At 37.7% G+C, this 26,176-nt stretch overlaps 2 protein-coding genes across 2 annotated transcripts; both read left to right on the top strand.

The window, feature by feature from the left end:
* Nucleotides 1-254: 254 nt before the first annotated feature.
* Nucleotides 255-9,918, top strand: LOC145773991 (alpha-1,3-mannosyl-glycoprotein 4-beta-N-acetylglucosaminyltransferase A-like). The gene is made up of 8 exons (XM_082585122.1): nt 255-571; nt 897-953; nt 1,201-1,395; nt 3,320-3,499; nt 4,963-5,175; nt 6,344-6,493; nt 7,397-7,512; nt 8,565-9,918. Exons 1-8 carry the CDS (start codon nt 371-373, stop codon nt 8,605-8,607), a joined length of 1,155 nt encoding a protein of 384 aa, XP_082441248.1. The 5' UTR covers nt 255-370; the 3' UTR covers nt 8,608-9,918.
* Nucleotides 9,919-12,319: 2,401 nt separating this feature from the next.
* On the top strand, nt 12,320-24,147 carry LOC145787891 (scavenger receptor cysteine-rich domain-containing protein DMBT1-like). Its single transcript, XM_082599761.1, has 13 exons — nt 12,320-12,344; nt 12,677-12,781; nt 13,019-13,133; nt 13,944-14,089; nt 14,988-15,181; nt 18,111-18,270; nt 18,596-18,786; nt 19,772-19,931; nt 20,331-20,378; nt 20,957-21,135; nt 21,751-21,922; nt 22,199-22,395; nt 22,600-24,147. Exons 1-13 carry the CDS (start codon nt 12,320-12,322, stop codon nt 22,795-22,797), a joined length of 1,890 nt encoding a protein of 629 aa, XP_082455887.1. The 3' UTR covers nt 22,798-24,147.
* Nucleotides 24,148-26,176: the final 2,029 nt, after the last annotated feature.

Here is a 26,176-nt window from a genome sequence, read left to right as displayed (position 1 = left end):
ATCTTTGATTTATGACCCATCATTGGCTTTAAATTTTAAAGCATACTAAGCCTAACAATGAAGAAAACGTGGGACAGAATAAAAGCGTTTGGCAATTGATGCCACATAGTGTAGGCCTGTTAACTTCGTTTCTACTTTGCAACAATATTTTTCTTCGCTTTAAAGACTCATAACTACTGTACTTTTTCTTGCACATTCCAGGTAACTTTAACGTTTTAGTCAATCTGAAAATACAGTATAGGTCTACTTCTATAGAAAGACATTTCCAGTTTTTTTTTTTTAAATTGTGTGTAAAATAACTGAAAACGTTTTGAATTGAGTTAAAAAACAAATACTCTCTTTAAAAAAGATAAAGCTCATACCTACAACAATGCGTCAGCATCTTCAACCACGCCTTGGACTCATCATTGCTGGAATATTGCTCATCACATATTGTTATTTATTAATGAATTATTTTGGATTTTATTCAAACCAAAAAACAATTACAATAAAAGAGTTTATAAACAATTGCGAAACGACAACATTGGATGAAAATGAAGAAGTTGCTATCTTTGGGAATATTGAGAACGAAGTGAGTTGAAATTGTACATCTATGTTAGTTTTTTTATTTCAGAGATCAGCCAAGTAATTGAGTTACTTACGTAGCTTGAAACGTTTACTGAGACCATTTCAGCGTTTTTGATTTTTGTTGGCAAACAGCCTTGATTGCACTTATGTCTTTTCGTCTGCTTCACCATAGCTTAAATAGCTTATTTTAAGTAACACCTTTTTAAAACGAAAGTTGAATTATGTTTTATAAAAATAAAAGACAATTATTTTTGGCTTCAGAACATGTTTAAGCTTTCAGCCTAACGGAAGTTTTGAATTTAACTTTTAAGGTGTTTTTTTTTTTACAGAAAGAAAATGCGGACATGGATGATTTAAACACAGAGTTAAAAATCGCTCCAGCATGGGTAATTTCACCATTGGGCGTCTATGTTCTTCCTCTTAGTTGGCTAACAGTTTTGATTAAAGTTATGCCTTTATGTCTACTGCACAAAATAGTCTGGATTAATTTTAAGTAACACCTTTCGAAAAGGAAAACTAAATTCTGTTTTATAAAAATAAAAAACAGTTATTTTTCGCTTCAAAACATATGTAAGCTTCCAGCTTAACAGAAGTTTTGATTTTAATATTAATGTGTTTTGTTTTTTTTTACAGAAAAAAATTGTGGATTTGGATAATTCAAACACAGAGTTAAAAATTGCTCCACCATCGCCAACCCCAGATACCTATGAGCATTTAATCAACTGGGGTTTTCCAATGTCTGGTTCCTTAAAATCACCCAAGCCAGCTTTTGTTTTAGGGAATGTGAGCGGAAAAGCGGACTTTATAATTGGCATTCCTACAGTCAAGGTAATTCGCTCCAAGCTACTTGTGAGAAGCGCAGCTAGAGGTTGTTTTAAATCAACAATAGAATCGCAAATTAAAGAGATGAGTTACTGTCGAAAAAAATGTTCATATGAGTGAAAATTATGTCCAACAAATTAAAAGCTGTTGAAGCAACGTTAGTTTTGCAACATGGCAGCATGCCATCTTTTAGCATTCGCATCACCTTTAGTGGCATAATAGCAGGCTACAAACTCACTACTGTTTGATGTGGCTCCTGTCTACACATTAGAGCTGAGCGCATCCTTGTTTCGCTTAGCTTTGTAGGCCGAATCATGTTCTGCAGCAGCTGTCACCGCTAAAACGAAGTGTAATAAGTTTTTCCACAAATACTAGCGAAAGAGGACATTTTGTCTATCTACGGTATCTTGTATTTCATGCCCATGAGAAAGGAAAACGCTAGGGCTCTAAAGTAGCTATACAAAAATCAAAACTCAATTGATAGCAATTCTAACGTTTGGTTGGTTATTACAAGTTGGATAATTGCTTCCTGGTAGGCTAATTTGCAAACAAAGCTACCTTGTAATACAGTTCAACTTACGTTTGTGGTATTTCTAGAAATGTCTACATTGCGATAGGTAATGCTAGCTTTGGTAGAAACCAGTTATGGGTTGTTAACCTCAGATTATTTGTAGTTCATGACCAGAGGCGGATTTACCTATGGCGCCAGGGCGCCGCGGCGCCCCCTAAATTCCAATTTATTTTTTATGTCTGCATGCAAATTTCCTTTTTATGCTATACTTTAACTTGTAAATTTCTATTTTACTAACGTAAAACAATGCGTGATGTTTAGTCTCGGCAAGTAGACCTACTAACCGCTGATAACGGTACAAGAGACAATGGACATTATATAAAATACTGATAACTAATAAAGAAACTTTTTTTAACTCAAGTTTAAATAATATAATGCATGGTAGCAATCCAGATTTTATGGCAGTTTAGGCAGAGAGATAGGATGGAATGTCATACATGAACCTTTTGGACAGTGAAGCTGGATCTGGTCTTGAACACATCTCTGCTAAATTTATTAGGCCTACGTATTTTATTCAAAACATGTTTGTGACCGAATTACTTGTTTAAGGAAATCTAATGTCATTTTTATACGTTGTTACAAATTACAATTATGTATTGAGACGTTTTTGCAACATTATCAGCATGAGTAGTTTAATCGTATTGTTCTTTTGCTCAATTGCATCATTGTCAGTTCACAAAATTTTGTTTTGCTGATAGGGCATAGGCCCGATTTCGCTTGTTCTACAAAATAGAAATAGTAGACTCTTATTGCTGCAAGCGCTTTGTTCATATTTGAATTATTTTTTTATTCGCAATATCTTAAGTGAGTACCACTCACTTGTACTAAGTACACCTAGGCCTCACCGTTTGAATATTTTATAATACATTTTTTTGAGCTATGCACCAGCGAGCTTCAGCAACGGCTTCAGGCACTATAGGTTGGTGATTTATTGAAATGGATTTTGGTAGTTACCCCTTTTCATTCACTTGGAGCAATCACTGTTGTATAGCCTAAAGTTTTAGTGGAAAATACCTAAATTATAATTTCACGTTCGTTATTGCTTTTAATTGCCACGAGCGGCATTATGGCATTGCCTCAACTTTACAACTGATTGTCACTTGTGGTGTTGATTTGTGATGTGGGAATGACTGGTAGCCTACCTGACTTAGATAGGCAATTTTATTGATAAAAACTCAATTTTCCTCAAATTTTCCCAAGCCATTTGCGGCAAGGTTGTTCCATACTTCTTTGGCGCCCCCTAAAATTTTGCTCTAAATCCGCCACTGTTCATGACAATTTTAATATTTTCCTGAACGACCTATTAATGTTTTAGTACTTTATGGGTCTTTTATATCAAATTATTAACTTGACCATCAGAGAGAAAAAGCGGACTACTTGATGGGCACTCTCAGATCGCTGGTGAAAAACAGAAAAGTTACAAAAGAAATCTTCAAAATTATTGTCTTCATTGCTGATGTGGATCAAGCTTACTTGAATCAAAGAAGTCAACAAATATTTAATGCATTCAAGCAAGAATTTGAATCCGGAAGAATGCAGGTTGCTTTTATATGATGTATTTTTAACTTGGTTTTTATATTTAAGAATGGACTCATTTAATCGTTACGCAAAGCTATTTCCACTTAGTTATTAAGCCTTTTCCATCAGTAAAAGCGGTGGGATGGCCCAACGCATAAGACGTTGGCTTTCCAATTATGCAAACATGGTTCGACTCCCAGCTCAGGCTAGTTGTTGAAATACTATGCTCACCTCGGTTGTCGGACCACTTGGCATGCGAGAACTCAGCAAGCGCTTCAACTCAGCAAGTAGGCCTACATTCCAGCAGCTACTGTCAAGTTAGCAAATGAGAGTTACGTGCTCACGTCGGGCTTGCTTGGTCATGGCTTGTCAAACTCATTTTCTCACTTGTTACATTCGAAAGTTTGGTTTTCTCAGTAATTACTTGCTCTGTTTCATTATTTACCAGTTTCTTCAGCCACCTTTTCAAATGCTGCTAGCTCAGTTGTCACTTGCTCAGAGTCGGGCAGAGTATAATGAAAACCTTATCTTTTTCTCCAGTGCTGAATAACTGAGCATGGGACCTTTTACCATCAGTAAAAGGAAAACTAAACTCTTAATAATTTGGGCACTTTGAACTTTTCAGATAGATATTCCTTTAAAATGCCTACCATATCATCATCGAGTGGCTATCTATAACGCACAGAACAAAATAGAAAAGTTATTTGACTTGACAAAATTGAAACCACAAAATGCTTTCTGCTAAAGGCATTTCTTGAGTTGAAAATCTTATCTTATTACTCGTTGTAACTCTTATATATAGAAAAATATAACAAACACCAATATAATTTATGAGCGCCGGGACTCATTGCTATACCGCTATTTCTAGTTATAAAAAACAACATCATAAGGATAGTGTTTGCAGTGTTTTATACAGTATAATTTAGTTTGTGCTTGAATCCTGGTCCACTTTAACCATTGCAAAAAACTTAACCATTGAAATGCTGGGCAAGCGGACTATGACTTGTACAATGTACATTGTACAAGTGAATCAACTTGGATTCAAGTCCAGCGGAACCAGCCATGCGACGTCATGCAAACGCTGACATGTAACTGTCTAGCTAGCTAGCAAACCACATTAAGCAAGCAATTATTACCACACATATACTGCCAGATAATACAGTAGATGAAGTTACTTACATTACACAAAAAAAGATTGAATTTAAATTCCATGAAATGCATATACCGTTGAATTTTGCTCTTGTATTTTTTTGTATTCTTTTCTTCTTAAACTGAAGCTGCACATGGTTTGAAAAATTACTGGTTCACATCAAAAGGTAATTAGGAGTTGAAGAAAAAAATAAATTTTCTGCATGCTTTTTGAAAGTAGTTTTAATTCTAGTTAAGAGCTATGCGTGGTGTCATGGCCGTAGTTTTCAAGTGTTCATGAACTGAACGATGCGTCTTGTTTCAATTAATCTTGTTTACTTTTCAATTCTTTTCAGGTCATTAGTCCTCCAAAGCACTATTATCCCGATTGGAGCACTGCCATCACAACTACTTTGAATGATCCGATTGATCGAGTGAAGTGGCGATCAAAAGAAAACCTGGATACTGTTTTCCTTATGATGTACATCTATCAACTATCTCCCAAATATTATCTAATGCTTGAAGATGATGTACTTAGCGATGAAGGGTATGACCGAACAATAGTGGATGTGAGTTTTAAAATTACATTTCTAAAGTTGTTTGAGAAATAGCTTCATCATTAAGTTTTTTTGTTTTTTTTTGCATTTACCATCAATTTTACCTGGGACTTCATCTCATATTTGAATGTTTTTGTAACAAAACTTAAAAAGAAGAATGAATAATGGTGACCAGTGGGAAAAAAATTAAAAGCGAAGCAACACTAAGGAATTTCATCTATGGTGCAAAAAGTAATACATTGGCCAAGGTAAAGTATCAATCATCAACACAGAGTTAAATTAAAGTGGTTTTCTTTCGACCCAACGACAAATTTCAATCTTCTCTAAACACCCTTTACCTAACACACATGTGTCCATGTGGTATCTTGGTGTCTACGCTCTCATCCTTTATTCTTCCGCCAAATGAACTTGGAGCATTATTCTTTACATGGGTTTGTCACTTGCTCGATGCTTTCCTTTCTGCATTACTTTCACTTTCCCGATAGGTAGGCCACGTGGGCTTAAGCATAATTTTAAAGTTGCTGAAACACAATAGTTCACTTTTTAAATTTATCGAAAATTTATCTTTTTTCTTGCAATGTAATTGAATCTTCTTCTTCTTGCTTATGAGGCAGCAATTCAGGCAACACCTCCCAATTGTTGCAACCAGTGCAATGTTTTCATATCAGGGTCTACGCGATTCACATGTTCTACAGGTCGAAACACTGGACAGTGATTTATGATGTGCTGGGCTGTTTAACATTCACCACAAACACAGGCTGGAGTCACGCAATCCCCAGGAAAACATATTGTGCTTGAAGCGACCAACACCAGTACGGAGGCGATTCAGAGCCACCCATTCTTTTTTTGGCAGGTCTGAGCCAGGTGGTATCGTAGTGTCTGGTGTGACTTGGAACTGGTCGGGCCGTGAGATGGTTTCCCAGCGGTCTCTCCATGACTTCATCAGGTGAAAGTGACCTTCAAGAAGCGCCACAATGTGTCGAGAAAAGGGCGCCTGGAAGACAGGCGTTGATGTGTGAGCTGTTGTGCATCAAGGACTATGGCGTGGAGGAGATGGCGATCATTGACCTCTGCCTTTAATGCGAGCCGTATGGTAGAATTCTCTCTGCGTAGTTTTGGTGGGGCGATTTAATTAAATAAATATGAACAAATAAAATTAATTAAAGAATTTATGTTTCAGAATACCAAGCGGTTGAAACACTCTGATTGGTTCTTTATTTCTTACTGCGGTTGGTGTTCTATAGGAAAGTTATTCAAAGCCGAAACTATCCCTTCGTTTGCTTCGTTCGTTCATATGTTTTGGAATAAGAAGCCGTTAGATTGGCTACAGGTGACGTTGTTGAACGGAGGTTTATCATAGTTTACTTTGTCGCAACACAGACGTAAAACAAAGCAACACTACAACTTCCAAACAATTAAAAAAAAAAAAAAACAGATACGAAGAATTTATTAGATTTGTAGAATTTTTTGGGTTCCAATGAGCCATCATCAGAAAACTAAATATGCAACGAAAGCGTACTGAAGCTGCAAACGATATCTCAGAACTACCGACTCAGTGGCCGAGTGGTGTAGCCTTCGGCTCTGGTACTGGTATATCTGAGATCGATTCCAGGTCGGGTCAAACCGAAGACTTTAAAAACGTTATCGACTTTAAAAACGATACCTTTCTGGTATAGCGTAGTGAGAATAAGTTGGGTAACAATAACAATACAAAATTAAAAATGAGCCCTATCGCTAAAATACCTTAGCAGTTGTAGAACGGCACGAAGTAAAACCATAATATTATTATCTTTGGAACTGATCAATACAATTCGACATCTCATCATTGCTACTTCCCGATATCAAGCTAAGCTATTCAGTTTTAGCATGATCGTTTTCAATTTAATAGGCAACATGTAAGTAACATTTGTTAAAATTTTTGATTTTTTAATGAAGACTGACGGAAGCTAAAAACTCTTCCACAAATTTTGCAAACCAAATGTCAAAGGCCCAACATCTGCAAGCAGGTACGAGCGACAGTTTGTCCATTCTTGCTGTACAATGGATAGAGTTGGGAGATCATATTTAGTTTACCCAACCAGTCAATCAGTCATTTTTAAACTGATTATTTGTAACGGAATCATGGTAAAAAGGTTGAATTTGTTGGCCAGGTAGAGGATCAGTTGTGAACATAATTTTGATCAAACATCAGAACAACTTGTATTGCTGTATTTTAAATTGAATGTTATTTTAGAGGGATTACACGAAAACGGCCTATTGTAATAATGATGGAACGGAAGAAGATTGTAAGAGAGAATTTTCCAAGCGAGTGCCAGCCATTCAGCCATATGTGTTTCATCATGTTGGAAAGTAAGTATCCATGTTACGCCAGTGATTGGCTTCGACGTTGATTGTAGTCAGAGGAAAGCTCTAGTTGACGCATTTTTTTTATGTGTTTACCCAATAGATATGTTTGGTGGTCATAAAGACTTGAAACCGTAACTTAGGCTTACGTAACTAGACGACAATAAGTTAATGAAAACGGCAGTGATAAGATACTTGCGAAGTGATCGCACCCTGAAACTGAATTCAGTAAATCTCACTGTCCTTTCCGTAATCATCTTTAAGATTCTTTTTGCTCAGCATTTACTGCGGATTGATAAAAATGTCTCAACATGGTGCAGAGATGACCCAGCCTAAAAGCTGGGCATGTTTCTCGTGATGACAAATAAACATGCGCGGTCTTTAGTATTAAACAGTGGATGTTACGTCAGTGGAGGGCATCAGTACCCCACCACTTTGCTCAGATCTGCCAAGAAAAGAATGGGCCTCTTTAAATTTCCTCTGTATTGGTGTTGGTCGGTTTTTTAAACACAGTATGTTTCATTGAGTTCTGAGGACTCAACAGGGGGCCTCAAATAACAAAGCACATCGTACATGATTGTGCAGTTTTTCGACCTACAGGAATCTGAGCCTCATAAATCTTAACACTGGGACAGTGCACTGGTTGCAGCAGTTGGAGGATGTTGCCTGAACTGCTGCCCCATGGGCAAGTAAGAAGAAGCTTCCCTACAAATCGAGTCTTAACAGACAATTCAACCAACAGCCGGATGTAACCAAGGTTTTAGAAGCAGCACGTTTTGACTTTTCCGAATCATGCGAGACATGTAGTTGTTGGTGCGTACAGTGGAGTGGTACACCAGTTGGGCATCCCGTTCCTTTAAATCCCTGACTCGGATACTGACACTACTTTATGGCTCAATGTACTTTTTTGTTTTCCCCGGATAATGGCTGACACCTTAATAATTGAATTAATTATTAAGTGTGAGGAAAGCTGTTGACAATATCAAGCTCATAAAGCTGTAAGAATTGATCAGCGTTGAGAACGCAAAATTGTGTTATGCTTTACTTTCTGTGTTTAGATATTCGTCACTAAAAGGAAAGCAGCAGCCAGTCTACGGGTGAACAAGAACATCGAAATGTTACAAATCAAACAGGCAGAGCTGTCTCGAAGTAGGCCCAGTAGACCACTGAAGAAACGTTGATATATGAAATCAATGCAATAAATTAATGATGCCATGACAAGTTATATTTTTACCTTTTTTATTGTCTATTTATTTATCCATGTGGTGTCATAAAAGCGAAGTACTAAGTAGCCTATTTGTATTCATTTGTGTATGCTTATGGTATTACTGTGGCAATGTTTGATCAAGTTTATTCTGACACAACAACTGTCTGCTCCATACCTAATAGATGATTTTATTGCTGATCAATGGCGCATCAAGGGTAAAGGCATTTGGTCGCGTGTTCTTGGTAACGCCTAGAACATCACACAACTAAGGCGAAAGAGCCATGTCCATTGAGTCCTGTCTTTGTCATGAGTTACCAAGGGGGGTGGGGGGGACTTATATACCAGTCCCAGGTATACAAGTTCTCTCATTTTCGCAAACCATCATTTTTTCCCGATTAGTTTACTTTTTTCAATTTCTCTTTCGCCTGAGTTGTGTGATGTTCTAGGTTTTTCCGTTCTCCAAGAAACGGGAAAAAACGTGTAATTTTTATTTGTTTTTGAAAACAAAAAATTTGCTCGCTTTCCTCGCTCAATCATATTTCGTTAACAGTCGGTTCAACACCGCTCCAGAGCACGCGGATGTGTCTCGGCAAAACAGGCCTAATGACATGCCTGTACAATTAGAAAAGCTGATTTGATGATTAAGTCCATTTGCTGTTGCAGATGCAAGAAAACAAACAATCGAAATCTTGCATCTGTAATTGCAGTGCATTGTATGTTGTCGCGATTGGCGCAAAGTAATATTATTACCATGATATTTTTCATGTGCTCTTTCGGATCTCAACTTTCAAATTCTCTATTTTATCTTGGAAATTTTCTTCGTTGAATTTTGTGTGACTCCCTCAAACGATTTATCTAGTTCCGTTACTTTTGCTCATATAAAACGTATAAATGAACCATTGCACCATTATACCTGAAATGCACGTTTACTTTGATGCAGGGTTAGGGTAATTACAAATGGTTATGTCATTGAGTTTGATTACTTGTCTATTACGATTGCTATAAATACCCAATCATGATTGCCATATTTTTCGTTCAATTTTGATCATGTGTGTTTCGAATGCCACAACTAAGACTTTGAAACAACATTTTATCTTTGCTCAACTTAAAAAAACGTGAAAATCACGAATGGTGATCAATGTGCCGATCCATAAGAAACGCAAATGTGAACTGTGAGTGTCATTTCAATAAAAGAACTCTTGTAAGTTTCTGTATTATTGCTGTGAAATTTTGTTGAATCAGTTGATTAATAGATCAGGTGACGTAGTTCTTCCCTTTTGGCAAGGTTGTTGATTTTTTGATTCTGTCTACTTATAAAAATGGCCTCTTTGAAGCGTATTACCGCGTCGTTTTCTCTGGCAATGATTGTGAATTCACAGTCGGCGATGCACTGTTGTTGATGATGATCAAAGACTGGACTTTTATCTGAGCTAATGTGTTCTTTCAGGCGGGAATGGAGTGGGCGAATCGTGCTGCCTATGTAGCTTTTCCTTCATTTCTTGCATATGATTTTGTAAACACAGTTCTTGGTGGTATACATGTCGTCATTCCGCAGTGAGCAGTTTTGTAGTCGGCAAGGTTCGGATTTTGTGGTTTTTGAAGGGCGTTTGGGAGGGTTTGTGAGAGTCAAAAGAGGCGGACTGGCAAATCCAGGTCTTTAAGACTTTCTTTACTTTACGGTCCTCGTCGTCGCCATGATGAAGTTATTTTGAGCAGCCTAATTGCAAATCATCAACGCATTTTATTTCCTCGGGACCTGCGTGTCATTGCGTTTAACCAATTCATGTAGTTATCTACTGCCTTTTCTGCAGGACATTTCCCTACAAGTTCTCCAACTTCAGACCCCAATGTCATTGAATGATAACTGAGACATTGCAGAGACATAAATATTATTTATGTCTCTTCAAGATTAACGGTGTATCTAAGTTTTTCAGCCCGCCATGACATTGACTTTTTGCGTCCTTGGTGAGAAGTGTGAGTAATAAATCCTACGGTGCTTTAGGGGAAATTAAGAGTTTTTGAATAATCTTTTTTTTTTTAATATAGCTCACAGATTTCTCTTCGGGTTTGAATTCAAGGACGCAGATGCTGTATTTGGTGAAAGACAAAGTAAGCTAGGCTACAGTAGCCCAGATGGCAAAGGCTATTAGCCTACGCTATACGATTGTAACCTTATCCTACGCAGGTTAATTTTACGACCTCCAAAATAAGCTGACGCTACCTCCATCAAAATTAGGTTCCATAAAGTTTGAACAAGGAAGTTCAATTCCAATGCAGGCAACAGTTCAAGCAGGTAGGCTACGGTATTTGAAAACATTCTTTCTCTTCCATTTCCAGAAAGCTTACTGCCTTAGGCCTACGCCCAGCGGCAAGAAACTTATTAATTCATTACTTAGAAATTAAAATTTTAGAAGATACAGCCTCGTGAAAGTAATGTGATTTGGTGAGAGTCAAGAGGAAGTTTTCAGAACATATTTTGTTATATGAGATGTTTATGTTCAAATGCAATTGCAATAAAACATTTTTATATCTGAATTAAATTAGTTCTTTTGAAGCTGTTTCTTCAATTGTCATTATTAGAGAATTGGTTTGTTTGAAAACAGTCGAATTGCCATATTGCCACGTGATCATAAATTTATAAATTTTGAAAACTGTATTTATTACGTGAAGTTTACAAATTTGTCAATTCAAGACAGAATATCTGCATCAGATGATCAGTGTGGAGTATCGTATCACAGTACTGAGATCGTCAACTTAATTCAATGATTTTGCAATTAGTTATAGATTTGAACAGCCAACCTGGATACAATTTGCTTACCGGCAGCTTACTTCTGAGGGGAATCGTGTAGCTCAGTGCTATTTAACCAGGTTCCGCGGAACATGTAGTTGGTTTCTGTAATTTTAATGAGTTTCGGATGTAAAAGAATTGATTACTCGCTTCAGTGTATTGGTGTGCCATTCTAGATCACCGTGCCGCATTTACACTCCAAGTAGGCAAGTTAGTCAAACAAAAGGTTATATCTGATTTTGTAACTTTAGTGTAACTGTTTACTTGTTTGTTGAAGTATCTAATTGCTTTTTGAAGTGCAATAAGAAATATTTGATTTTCCTATAGGCTATGCAATTCGTAATTTCTGAATTTTTGTTAGTGGAGGTTTCGTGACAAACGCGAAAGTAAATCAGGGGTTTTCAGGGGTTTCGCGATGATAGAAAGGTTGAAGAGCGTTGATGTAGCTTGCATGAGAAAAGTAAGAAATTACTGAAATATAGGCCTACTCATTACGCCACTGTTGTTAGGATCTTGCTAAATTCGGAGCAGGACGAGTGATAATTGCAAATCGGCTGGCTATAAAACATACGTAGCGGTGGGATAGCGCAACGGACAAGGCGTTGGCTTTCCAATTATGCAAACCTGGTTTGACTTCCGGCTTCAGCTGGTTGTTGAAAACACCGCTCACCTCTACCCAGGGTGTAATAAATTGGGTGGGCGTAATTACAGAAGTAAAAGCGGCCGAGAGAAAGGAACTGGCCACCCTATTCTCCTTAGTGTCAAAGGCTTAGTACAGTGAGAACCTTATTTTCTCATACCCGACACTTGAATCAAGTATGGAACCCCCTTTACCTTTTAGCGGTAACTTCTAACCGTTTTAGTAAATCAGCCTTTATGGTCTTAGTATGCAAATATAACTTAAGTGCGGAGTTTAACTTTAAATAAACCAAGCAATTTCCTATCAAAGTCTAAAGCAAAAGCGTGTTTTGAAAACCTACAATGTAGGCCACTTCTTATACAATGTAGGCTACTGCTTCTGAAAACATTAACGATCCTTTGAGATATAGGCCTATGAGTTTTGCTACAGTGGACTATAGGACTTACTTAAGCAATATTTGTACAGATGACTCCTTGTCTACTGTTCAGTTTAATCGCATTACTCCCCTTGGTCTGTGCCTTGGATTGCTTTGTAGGTTTCGCCTTCAACAATGATGAACTCGCAGCACCAGTGCAATGCCGTGGTATTGTTCGGCAGAAATGTGTTAGAGTGGAAGGATTCATTGTCAATGATCATCGAGGTATTCAGCTAAGTTGATGGTTTGTGACTGAACAAGATAAAAAAAATCTAGTAAATTTGCTTCAAATCGCCAAAAATTTAGAGTTGATACTGCGCAAGCGCTTGAATTAAGTCATCAATGAATAAACGTTTCTAAGTGAAATGGTCACGTCGCAGACAAAAACTAGTTTTTTGCATCATCAATTTTTTCACTACATTTATATCGTGTCTGGACTAAAATGACTCCTTTTGTCTGCAGAGGTGATTGTCGGAACATGTTCTTCAGCTTTTTCTTGTAAATACTTGGATTGCCGCTCCACGATTGAGACTGTTTTGAGAAACCAAAATCAGAGTATCAGTTTTGATGACGTTGGGTGAGTTTCATGTTATTTCTGTAGCATGTCAAATCAAATTGATGGTCATAGATTTTAAATAAATAGCTTAACAAGATGCTTTTTTGACGTGAAGTTTGCAAACGTAGCCTATCTTGAAAGACAAAGAACGCTTTTGTAGGCTAATTTTGTACGCATTTAAAACTTGTACCTAATTATCAAACTTCAATCCTAATTCCTATTGCAGTTTGAAAGCTTCTATTATTTTAGTTGAACAAATTCCAGTGACCAAAATCAATTTGTTTCATGTTTGTGAATACAACATATAGGCCATATATTCCTTCATGTTAAATTGCTAAATTTCCTCCTAAAATGAACGGTGTAGTCTCAGTCATCGGTTCTTCCTGCTCGTGTTCGAGTCTTCAAAAAGGAACGTTGATGTCAGATGTCTTTTTGTGTATTAATTAGTTTGAGTTTTCCTAATTTTTCTTAGTTTGAGATGCTTTGTAAAATGCTTTTGTGAATATGTGATTTGTTGGAGATCACACTAAGTTCTATAGATATATTTACAAATATGATTTGGAAGATCAGTCGATTTCAAATTTACATTAATTGTTTGTAATCTGAAAGCTTGGGTTAATTTTGAACAGACAAGCTTTGAGTGATCAACCGATCAATACTATAAAATAGCATTTCTAGTTGATATGTGAATATCATCTGGCAACATACATTTTTATCAATAGCCTACACCCTTTTATTGGTTGATAACGCAGACTAGTTGGAATTCCCATGATTCTAAATAACTGAGATGGGTATTTGTATTTAATATTTTTAATTGTCTTGATAATTTAGTAATTGCAGTATCTCTTGCTGTGGGTACGATGATTGCAATTTTGATTCAATTTTACTGATCCGACAAATTCAAGTAACTAGAAGAGAGGAGAACTCAGTTGCTTCGCCAAATGTATCTGTGGCTCGTACGAAAAATCCAAACTCAGGTATCATCCCTTAGGCCTACATATTCATTCGAAAACTGAACCAATTGATTATGATTAAACAATCACCATTCTAATTCACTTCGCCTCATGACAAATGAAGGCTGGAGACATCATCATCATTATGTTTCTTCCTCGTGCTGAAGGTTGGATACAATGTGCCATTGTTCTAGAATCTAGATCGTGAGCTGTACAGTGTAGCTTACATACTGCACTTTCATACTTTTATTTTGTCCATTTAGAGATGTTTTTCGTCCAAATCATTATTGGTTTGCCTTTGGTCCTTTCACCATTCATCTTTCCTTTTATTAATGATCTTTGTGACGAGATTTGCCTTATTGTGTGTCCGAAATATTTCTGGCTGGGGACACGAACAGATAAATAAGAAATAAGTTACTGAAATTCCTATCGCTGGGTGCGTCTCAGGTCCAATGAACTTTTCCAACAGCGTCGCAAGGAAAACAGTTAGAGAACCAATGGTCTATAATTGTATTATGCATCACACAATATTAGGGTTAATACGAATCGTTTTCGTTCAAAGATTCTAATTAAATGTAGAGGTGTTACCATTGTCCTCCTTAATAAATATGGAAAATTGCGTCTCTGCGTTTATAAAAACGAGCCACTACCACTTATCAATCTTGAGCTTCAAAAATTATTTTACATTTCTAAGAAAAAATAATATGCAATCAAGAACAATATATTTTTCCTTTCTTGCAAATTTTTACTTGCTGTTTAGGTGCAGCTTATTCCAAGTTGCCTAGATTTGCATTACTGTGTCCGTATTCATTACAAGTCAAAACCTTATCGTACATAACACACTTCATGAGATGGTAACAAGAAAATACAAATAACTTACGGTCGGTTATAAGAGAGTTGATCGTCATGTTTTTATATGCAGATAAATCTAGTTGTAATGGAAAAGAAATTATTATAGCAAGAAAAATACCTGAGAACTTGTTCACCCCAAAGTATCCAATGAAGTACAATGATAACCTAAACTGCGCCTGGAAGATTTCAGCAGATAGCCCTGGTTCACAAGTGGAAGTTTATTTTACACAAATTCACACTGAAGCTTGCTGTGACGTTTTAAAAGTAAGTCATCCGTTTATTTTATAAGATGCAATTGTGAGAGCTTCGCGTTTGTCTTCTGCAATTTCTGCCTGAATACCAGCTTTGTGAATATCAAAACAAGTCCAGATATCGCACTGACCAAAACTAAAAGTAAATGAACTTTTGTTGTGTGGTTTATTTTATTGCATCATTATAAAATTCCGTTTGGTGTTTCCAAAATTATTTTATGCATGAAGTGTTCAGTGACTCAAGAAAGGTTGAAAAACACTGCTATGAATGTTCACAGCTTAGAATGTGGACTTCTTTTTTAATAACTGGAAATGTGTTAAATGTAATTCTAGCAACCATAAATTATAACGAAACAAGAAAAATGTGAGATAACGCCTCGTGATTGTGTATTTTTTTTTATTAATAGGGGAGGAGAGGTTAATTTTAGTATCAACTTTAGCCGTGATTTTAGGGTAAAACAGTACATTCTCAGCTACAAAAAGACACTGAAATTTCCGTCCAATCTCCACTTTCACCCATCTTGCCAAAGTGCTCAAACTACCTGTGTGGTGAGCTACGCCCAATGCAAACAAGATGTCTGCTAGCAAAGTGCTCAATTGGCGAACCAAGAGCATTGCATAACTGCAGACAGGGCGCCACTGTTTCGACCTAAAGTTTTGTGCGAATTGACTACATGTAAAAAATCTACTCCAGATTAAAGTCCCTGACGAATGACGATAACATGCTTATAATAGACCAAGCCTATGCAACTTTTTCTCCCACGATAGAAATAGTCTACTTTGGGCAGTGGCGGAATCCGAAAGGAATTTATGAGTGGGCCTAGGAAATATCTTGGTGGGCCTTCACCAGTAATGCCACGGCGGGCCAGCATACAAAAACTTAGTGTTACCGAATATTTCTTACAAATAGTGTGAAATAGTGATGCCACAGACAATTTAGTGCCACTTGGTTGTTTTAGTGTTAAACATTAATATGTTTTTTTTCAAGAATCTCTTTTTGGGTGGGCCCACTGTCAATCTGGGTAGGCCTGTACCAATCAGGCCCACTCGATAGATCCGCCCCTGACTTTGGAGTGGTAAATAATTTTTGGAGAACAACGTCGGATTTTCCATTGAAAATATTTACCTGATTTTTTTTTTAAACTACATCCGTTTAATCATGTTATATCTTGTACCATAAAATTACTTTTTAGACACTGTGAACAGTTTAATGACAAGATACGTTGTAGGTCATGTCCAGTGCTAGGCTTAATGTACAGTCCAGTATGTAAATTAGTGATGGTTGCTACTATACTGCCAGAACAGATACCGGTAGTGATGGCAATCGCCTACTTATTATGAAACAAGTCAAATGTGCATCTATGGATAAGGGTGAAGGTAGTCTATATCCATGGCTATAGCTGAGCTGTTTACATAAGATCAAGCTGGCTGGGCTTCCACCGGTGTACAGGTTAACCAAAAACCGTGGTGCCAAAGCTTTCCATACTTGACTTGTGGGTCAAAAAACAATTGGGAGAACACGGTAAGTTTCAAGAAAAAGTAGGCCATTTGTTGCCTTTTCTTGCCTGGAATGCAATGGCTGCATTGTAAGGGAATTTAAGGAAAGACCTTCTGAAAGGTCACTTCACAGGATCAGCGCATTGTCTAATATCCTTTTGATGGAGCTTTTTCAACAACCACCTGGCGTCTACAAATATTCATTACAACAACTTGCTGTTAAGAAGAATTTTGAGCAGCAGTTGTCAGCTTGAAGTTTTCTATTGGTTGTTGCAGGAGAAGCATACCGTACTAAAGGCAAGTCAATCTACGAGATTTAACTGAAACTAGCAGATAAAATAGATAAGTAGATTGAAAGGGATAAGGCGGAGAATCTCAGAATGAAGGCTTGAAACGAAAATGCAAAGTAAAATTTTGAAGACAGAAGCCAAAGACGTTTTATCAGTTAAATCAGTTATCATAACAAAACAAGCTAAAAGCGACTTTAGTTTTTTTTTGAAAAGTAGTCTTTGGAGATTAGGTCAAATTACGGCGGCTCAACTCCGCCCCGATAGCTCAATTGGTTAGCTCGTCACTTCTGGAACGACGAAGCTTCAAGATCAAGCGGCGCTGGTTCGACTCTCAGGGCATGCGCTTGAGAAACGCACGTTAAGGACTACTCTCCATTCAGTGGCATCTAATGGATGGAATAATTCCCCGTCAACAAGACTTCAACAATCGGAAACTTCACTCTGTCAATCTCGGTGACCGGGCCTGCGTCAGTGATTCAAAGCCTCTACAAGTATGCGAAACTTCCAGGATTAAGCTCTCAAAGAAGCTTTCCGAGTCCGAGGATAAAGATTCAATCAATCAATCATACTACAACCAGTTTCATAGAAGCTGTTTATATTAATGTCACCCTTGCGCTTAGTCATGCGCACCAATCAAAATATCCACTTTACCTTGCTTGAACAGAAATTTCAATTTTTCTTTCAAAAGTCTTAAAACCCAGACAGTAAATCAACCGTTTTTACATTGATTCAACGTCTGCAGACGTTAAGTCAATGTAAAAAAAACGGTTGATTTACTGTTTGGGAATGTTCTGTTAGTATTCTAAAACCAGAGCTAAAGTTGGATTTAAAAAAAGTCGATTAAATCCCCACTCCTACTTTTAATACACTAAACACCTCTTGTCGCATTATGCTTTAATGAAGCCAAAACTCCATTTAGAAACGAAGTAGGCTATATGAAACGTCTACCTTATGATTTTTTTAGCACCTAATAGAATATAGAACAAATGAAAGCTTACAGTGACTTTTGTTTTTTGTAAAAAAAAAATTGATGGCATGGTACACTGCAAGTGTTATGTGGAAAGCAGAAAAAAACTGGTTGTAAACAGCAAGATATTGCAAGGTATCTACTTAATGAAAGCAACTGCTGGACTTGTAAAAATTATTCATTTTCAGATTCGAGACGGAAGTTCAAGAGATGGTTCAGTTATTAAAGAATTTAGAGGAACGACAAAAACTCGATACAAATTTACATCAACGTTCGGATCATTGTTCATCACCTTCACCAGCGACGATTCCATAACAAGGGAAGGATTCCAATTAACTTACTATGCCGGTGAGAACTTTAAACTTGCTTTATTTGCAACAAATGCATGTAAAATTAATATTCAAACATTTCTCGTAATGACGTGGAATTATAACGTGAACCCATGTACAAAGCACGTAGTATAGGCTTAACTACAGTAGAGTGGAGAGTCCAAGAGGTACTTTTGGACCTGAGCCCGCGATATTTTCAGGTGCCAAAAAATAAAGAACTCAAAGCGTATTTTTGGGAGTCCTATTGTTTTCATCAAAAAATGCCATTTGACTCATGATTAATAATAAATATGAAAACATATGCACATCTCATCTTTATTTTAATGTATTTCTTTGTTTTTCAGTGAATGTTAGTACGGCAACTAACGAAAACTTACGAGCGATTGCAAAACCCAAGCGTTTTCACTCTCCAAACTGGCCCCTCCCATATGCAAACAATCTATTTTGCATTTGGACATTACGAACGTTTAAAAGGAGACAAATTGGACTCCGAGTGATTTCATTGCTGACGGAAAGTTGTTGCGACAATATTCTGGTAAGAAATAATTTTTGTCGAAGTAAAATATTTCAGTTGTGATGTAGAAAGCTAACGGATATTTATTGAAATCAGCATATTCTCTGTTTTGAAAAGATAAAGACGTTTGTAAAATACAGTAGATTACTATGTAATCTATTAGCAGTGCTTATTTTATTTATTTACGGAAATAGGCTACTTGAATGGCTAGAGACTACTTTTTAAAGCATTCTAATGAATTATACCTACCTAACTAAACAAATGATTATGTTGCAGTTTTGCCGTTAATAAATCGCTTAAAAGCACCTATTTTATTTTAACTGAGAGCATATCAAACTGGTTGTGCTTCTGATACAATACCCTCTCGCTCGCTTTCTGTTGTGGTGTAGCCTAGGTTTGGCCACTTAACAATTTTCTTGTTTAAGACATAATACTCTGCAGAACAAAAGTATTTGAGTTTGTTTAATAGGTTTTTGCCATAATAATTTGAACAATGTTATTCAGCCAAATTCGGGGCAGTCAATTATTGTCATTTCATGACATAGAACAATTTCTTTTTGAAAGTTATGTTATTTAAATTTGTGAAGACGACTCTGACCGATAAAACGTGTTTAAACGTTTGCTAAGGGCTGAAAACCAAACTTAGTAGCGTTACTTTATTTCTTTGATGATTTATCTTAGTTCGTAAAATATTCACTTCTGTTGATTTTACCAAACCCTACTTTGCATTAAAATTACTAGCAGCGGATTTTCTTTCTAACTGGAATGGCGCTTGTGCATGGGAGGCTATCGGGTGCTGTTGTATTGATAGCCTACAGCGCCACAACGTAAATGTACGCATGCAGTTATTATCGGTTGGGTCTTTCGGTTAGAATTAGACAAATAAACATTTCAAAAGAACTGAGTTTTTTAAGACCTAACTTTGGAATGATTTTAAAAAGTTCTTGATGTCATAAAATATAAACATGTTTTCATTTTATGCGTTTTAACATGTTTAATCTTTAAGATCCGAGATGGACTAAAGGAAACATCTTCCATACTTGCGTATCGTTCAGGCCGTTCAAAGCGAGTTGCGTACTACCAATCTAGTGGCAACATTATGCAAGTTCGATTCCGATCAGACGAAAGTGCAACCTTTAAAGGATTTATGGCAAGATACAAAAGCGGTAACCTTTAATTTTTTTACAGCTAAACACAATACAGCTTAAAGACTACATAAAATTGTTTTGAAGTAGTTTTTAGAATGCAGGCAAATCCCGTGGATGTGTGCATATGCTGTGAGTGTGACCGATGATCAAACGCTTTATGTTGTATAGTAAAGCCAATGGCTACCTAAGATCTCCAGGTGGCCATGTAGGCTATAACCTTATGCTGAAATGCATGTGTGAGCTACACCATAATCACATAACATTCAAAAAGCTACGTGTGCGCTACAGTTTAGGCTATGCGTCTGCTTCATTTTTGTGTTGATTCCTCTTATTCTTTTACCACTCTAATATATTGTTTTAATTTCCAAACTAAATCTGTTTAACATCTTACAATGCAACTGAATCTATTTTCCACAGTTCGGCGAATCGACGTTCCTCCTGCAACTGCCAGACCTTCAACTACAAGTAGGGTGAACAAAAAGAAATTTTAGACTTGAAGTGGTAGGCTTCAATATTTGCAGTTTATGGGTAAGGTAGCCTAAGGGTGAGAGTTGGACAAAATTAACTTATGAATGTGCAGTACGCACAGCTCATGGTCGAGAACAATGGCGCATTGTATCCAACCCTCAATACGAGGAAGGAACAAAATGATGATGATGAAGGGTGAGAGTTTCCGGCATTAACAAGAGTAGAGTGGCTAGTTCTTTTCTCTCGGCTGCCTTTCCTTCAGCAACTACGCCCACTCAATTTATTACACCCTGGGTAGAGGTGAGCGGTGTTTATTAACAACCAGCATAAAGCTGGAGTCGAACCAGGATTGCATGATTACAAAGGGAGCGCCTTATCCGCGGCGCCATCCCGTCGCAGTTAATAACATTATCTGTAAAATGTAGGCCTACCGTAATGGTCATTGCTGGTTTAAAAGCTAAAGATTGATTAAGTAAGCTATCTTGATCTGTGTCATTTGTTTATTTGCGGAAGGCTATAAATTTTGCAAGAAATCCATTGCAATAGATTGAACAGCAGGTTACTGGTGTTTGTAGATTGTGGAAAAAAGTTGGCGGCATCCTTGATGCAGCTCAAAGTGTTGTCCACACCAAGCTTTCCTCAATATTATGGTGATAACTTGAAATGCGTTTGGCTAATTTCTTCTCTGCCAAAGCAACGAGTAAGGATTTGGTTCAGTTACATAAGCACACAATCCTGCTGTGATTGGATAAAGGTGAACAAAAGTATGAGATGCTGAGTAGAAAAAAATTCACAATACATGATAAGATAAGAGCATAGACACCTGTGTTAGAAAACTCTGTCGATAGGCCTTATCCACTCCAGTGTCCCTGCTCAATTTGTCACGATTAAGCCAGCTATATGACTGTGGCACCACCTCTGAGAGTAAGTAGTGGTCTGCCAGGTGGTCACGATAGTCTGTCAGGTGGTTACTCTAAACTCAGACGCCCTTGTTTCTCTGCTCAAATGTCGTATCCCAGACAGTGAATCAATCATCTTTTACATGGCTGTCAACTTTACATTAGCCTACATTGATTTAACGTCTGCAGACGTTGAATGTTGAATCAATATAAAAAAATGACTGATTTGCTGACTAGGATTATTTCAGCTTCTTTATTAATTTTGACGTTTAACAAACGTTTAAATTACCTTACCCTATTTTGGTTCGCCTTGATCTGGTTGCTTGAGCCTTCAGGTTGCGCTGAATTGACATGGGCCAAGCCGTTCTGAAAAAACTAGACTACTAAAAACATTGTTAGCTTACATTACATGTATCTTTTTGCGTGTATTGGGACTATAGTTTATTTTTTTATGTGACGTCGTATCACAGGTACGAAACGGACGTAGAGAAAATTCTCCTAAGCTTGGAACGTTGAGCGGGGTTTCAAACAGTTTCCATAGCTTCATTACAACAGGAAGATACTTAAGAGTTGAATTTGACACCAATGAAGCTGTTGCTGCCAGAGGGTTCAAGGCGTTCTATGAAGTGTACGACCGCCGGGGTTAGTTGCTGATGAATTTGACTTCACGTTTAACACATTGGCCTGGAAGGTTAATGGAGTTATCAAAAAGGCGATGTTTCACAGTGATCTCAATTAGCAGTTTAAAATTAGGCCTAATCGGAATCGGGCACTCCTCGAACAAGAAAAAACCAAAGATGCAGCAGCCAAAAATAAGACGACGTAACAATGGCATAGCATAGGCCTTAATATTTGTAGTAGTAAGCCTACAGTGGGCTACTATCGTGATTCATGACAAACTACGTATTGCATTGGCAGCTGATAGAAAAACGTCAACGTGCGGAGGTTACTTGACTGCTCTTGGACAAGTTCGATATTTCTCCACTTCCAACTGGCCTAATGCATACAACAGCAATTCGACTTGCTTGTGGAGAGTCACAGCTGCTCTTCCATCAAAAGGCGTGGCTATTACGTTGCTGGGAATAATCACTCAAAAAAATCGTGATTTTATCAAGGTAACTTAATAGCAGCAATTTATTTTTAAATGTAGATTTGTAAATGTGCAAGCACCAGCATAAGGGAGAAAATTTAAAAAAATCTCAATCTTGAAGTAGGCTACAAAGATTTTAGGTTTTTTGTTCTTATTCTGAGATTTTTTTGACTGAAGTTCTGGAAACTCCAAATGTCTTAGCATTACTTACATTATTTTATTGTTTCAGGTTTTTGATGGCCCGACTGTTTTCAGCAAAACCTTTGGTATCTTTAGTGGAGTGTACTTGACCAGATTTCTATTTGTTAGCACAGGACGGCATGTGACAATTTTTTTTCAATCTGACTCTACTGCAAACCATGGAGGATTCAGAGCTAGTTATGCTCAAGTTGACAGAAGACTACAGCTCCCAAACAACAAAAATTAAAGCCCTGCTAATGTAGTTTCTAGCCAAAACTTATTTAAATGCAAGTACTGGATAAAGTTGCAAAACAGTCTTTTTCTTTGCAGTAGGCCTAGACTAGGCCATATATTTTTTCGTGTAAAAGTATTGAATGAGCTTGCTTGGAGTCGTAGCGTACGGTAGGCTATGTTGGGGAAGCATTGGGCCACCACCAGAATAATATTGAAAACTAATATCATGGTCCAGCTCATCCACGCGGCATGTGTAGCCATTTTGCTGATTCATACCAGAACTGCCAAAATCATTGGCAGACTTTGTCAGAACAACACCATCTATGAAAACCGAAGCTCAGTGTTGCGACGGCAACCTTCCATCACAACAGCAGGAATGTAAAACATGAGATAATTGATCGCAAACGTGATTGTCATCGTCCTATGTCTATGATTGCAAACGGCAAGCAGCTATTTGTCGTGGTACAAGCAGGGCCTCCGAGAGAAATCAGGACTTGTCGGGAAACAATACGAAAAACGGGCCCCAAAAATAAAAACAATTTTAAGTAAAAATAAAAGAAACGAATTTTTATCATGCGTTACATCATGTGTCTTAAGCTGAGCTTGGCCTACTTTCCTCAGCATGAAATTAAATTCCTTTAAAATTTAGATTTTAATAAACGTTTCGATATGAAAAAAGCATCTTTCTATATGAAATCAACCAAGATCACTCGAGTATATTTACGACAAAATTGCCATTGTTGCTCACTATTTTAACTAGAAAACTTTTATGCCTGGAGTGCTTTGGTGTGCACATCTCATATGCGGTGCCGTTGGTGCTTCAACCAGTGTTTAAATGTTGCCACATGCATGTAGCCTACTGCTCCATATCCGCCACTGATTTTGGTGGCCGGGCGAGCCTTGATCAGGTGATCGACGTCCTGAATGTTGGATTTGCAGTGTTGGCATCCACAGCTACTGAGAGTACCCCACCTATGTAACCTAGTGTTTGGGAAGTGCAAGCATGCTTGCTGATGATCCTGTTAGCTGCTACCAATTGTTGTGTGTTTAATCCTGGAAGAGCCGTTGTTGGGTCGATGATAATGGTTTCCTTCCCATGACAAACCTGCGTGCCAGTAGGCTATTGATTCCATTCAGATGCGAATCAAAATTGTTGTAGCTGGTAACTTTAGCATAGATGGAGAAAAAATTGTATGCACACAATCAGTGGCGTGGGAACTATTTTTCTCTAGGGGGGGCTGAAGCTGCCGTAGTGTTGTCGGCTTCTGGGGGGCTTTGTCCCCCAGACCCCCCTATGTTAAACTACGCCAAAACACACACATTGTAAATTGTACCAGATGAAGAGCGGCAACAACACAGCAGCTGTTCAGAAAATTAAAATAAAAACTCACAAATTAGATAGTGATATGAAAACGACAGTTTGTGGAAATGAGCTCTCACATGCTTCCGAAGATTGATTTTCGCTCAGGTGTTTTCTCTATCAACTGTGTCATAAGTTTTTTGGCATCGACAGTGTCCTAAATGTTTTGGTGGACATGCATCAACATGCATCAACCCCGATAGCTCAATTGGTTAGCGCGTCACTTCTGGAACGACGAAGCTTCAAGATCAAGCGGCACTGGTTCGACTCTCGGGGTGTGCGCTTGAGCAACGCACGTTAAGGACTGCTCTTTATTCAGCGGCATCTAATGGATGGAATAGTTCCCCGGCAACAAGACTTCAACAATAGGAAACTTCACTTTGTCAATCTCGGTGACCGGGCCTGCGTCAGTGGATCAAAGCCTCTACAAGTATGCGAAACTTCCAGGATTAAGCTCTGCAAAAAGCTTTCCCAGTCCGAGGATAAAGATTCAATCAATCAGATGAGTATTGTTGTACTACCATACCATACCCTACCATAAACTGGGGATACTTTGAACAGTTTTCGTCTTGTTTATATCGTAAACTTTTAAACTCTGAACCAACCGTCCTGATATTGCAATATATTAGGGGCTACAATGCTACATACTAGCCTATACCCAGTGTTGTACGCGTCAATGAAATAAATTGACGGCGTCAGCGCGAATTGCCTAAAAACTTTACGGCGTAAAGTACTGCGTTAGCTCTTAAAGAAATTGACGGCGTCAGCGTCAACACTAATTTTTAGCGCTATTTTAGCCAGGGTCTCACAAAACGGAAGTATTTCAACCAAGTTTAGGCTAACAATAGCTATAAATAAAGAGCAGGTATTATGTTCTGAGACTGCATTGTAATTAGCTGCTTTAGCTTATTAGTTATTTCCTTGTAGAAACACAAGCATTTCAAAACGTTTGTCTGACAATCTGCTGCGTTTGGGACGCATAATATCCTTTCCAAGTGAAAACATAATTATGTTCCACAGGAGCGCTGAATGGTATTGGTGTGTTGTACAGTATTTCAAAAACCAGTCTTGAAAACGTTTACTCGGAAAGGTATCACTGTTCCAAGCGTGCTGTGATGGCTTAGCGTATATAAATCTTTTAACGAATTCCACTGCACCGACATCGCTCTTTTCAGGGGCATAGAGCTCTTGAAATAAAGTATCTTCGACCTCCGCGATGACATTCATTGATTTTTCGCTTTCTCTCTCTGATCCCTCGTTCTCGGTACTGCTCACGATATGAGTGATCAGTGATCACCCTTTGGCGAACTTCTTCCTCTTGTAGGCCTATTCCAGGTAGCCATTCCAACCAACGCGAAAGAGGGTAATTCGGATGAGTCGCGCTGGCCAGAATACATTGTGAAACTCTCATTGTGAAACGAGATTTTCCATGAAAACAAAAAAATGATGCATAGCGCTTGACGCTTAAAATCGGCAAAATAATTGACGGCGCTATCACTTCCGTCAACTAAAAAATAAACTGACGGCGCTAGCCTCAGCGTCAACAAAGTGTTGACGGCGTCAACGTACAACACTGCCTATACCCCCATTGACATGTGCAAGGAATGTTAAAATTTTTTTGCACTAGTTACCTTTTTTTGAAATTATGTGGTGTTCAAAATTTCACGAGATTTTGTGGTTACGGTACATTGAACGAGCACTAAATTCCTTTCTGTATTCAATATTGTTTTGCGTATCACACTGCTTTGAACAGAAAATTGTATTTTAAACACACAAGTCAACAAATATGTACACACAACAGTCAGTTTATGACATTTAACCTTATCTGGGGGTTATTTGAGACAAGGGAGATGATTCCTCCAAATAGTGTTCAGGGTTTATTGCCTCCATTCTTTTTCAAGGTCAGGGAATCGGAACAGGCCACGATTGTTAACAAAAACAGCCTCAAAGTTACGTTTCAAAACGTCTTTCCATTCATAATCGATTTCATCTTTGAACGTAGGCCAATTTCATCCTACGTTTTTGCATTTCC

The sequence above is a fragment of the Aplidium turbinatum genome, chromosome 1 (genome assembly GCF_918807975.1).
Source record: "Aplidium turbinatum chromosome 1, kaAplTurb1.1, whole genome shotgun sequence".
Taxonomy (NCBI): domain Eukaryota; kingdom Metazoa; phylum Chordata; class Ascidiacea; order Aplousobranchia; family Polyclinidae; genus Aplidium; species Aplidium turbinatum.
This window is presented reverse-complemented; position numbering and strand designations above follow the sequence as displayed.

Excerpts from the sequence above, each read along its gene's own strand:
- LOC145773991 (XM_082585122.1), top strand. The coding sequence starts at position 371 with ATGCGTCAGCATCTTCAACCACGCCTTGGACTCATCATTGCTGGAATA. Across the intron at positions 572-896 it reads TTGGGAATATTGAGAACGAA|AAAGAAAATGCGGACATGGA; the intron begins GTGAGTTGAAAT and ends TTTTTTTTACAG. Across the intron at positions 6,494-7,396 it reads AGCCGTTAGATTGGCTACAG|AGGGATTACACGAAAACGGC; the intron begins GTGACGTTGTTG and ends ATGTTATTTTAG.
- LOC145787891 (XM_082599761.1), top strand. The coding sequence starts at position 12,320 with ATGGAACCCCCTTTACCTTTTAGCG. Across the intron at positions 19,932-20,330 it reads TATGGCAAGATACAAAAGCG|TTCGGCGAATCGACGTTCCT; the intron begins GTAACCTTTAAT and ends TATTTTCCACAG. Across the intron at positions 21,136-21,750 it reads CCTGCTGTGATTGGATAAAG|GTACGAAACGGACGTAGAGA; the intron begins GTGAACAAAAGT and ends GTCGTATCACAG.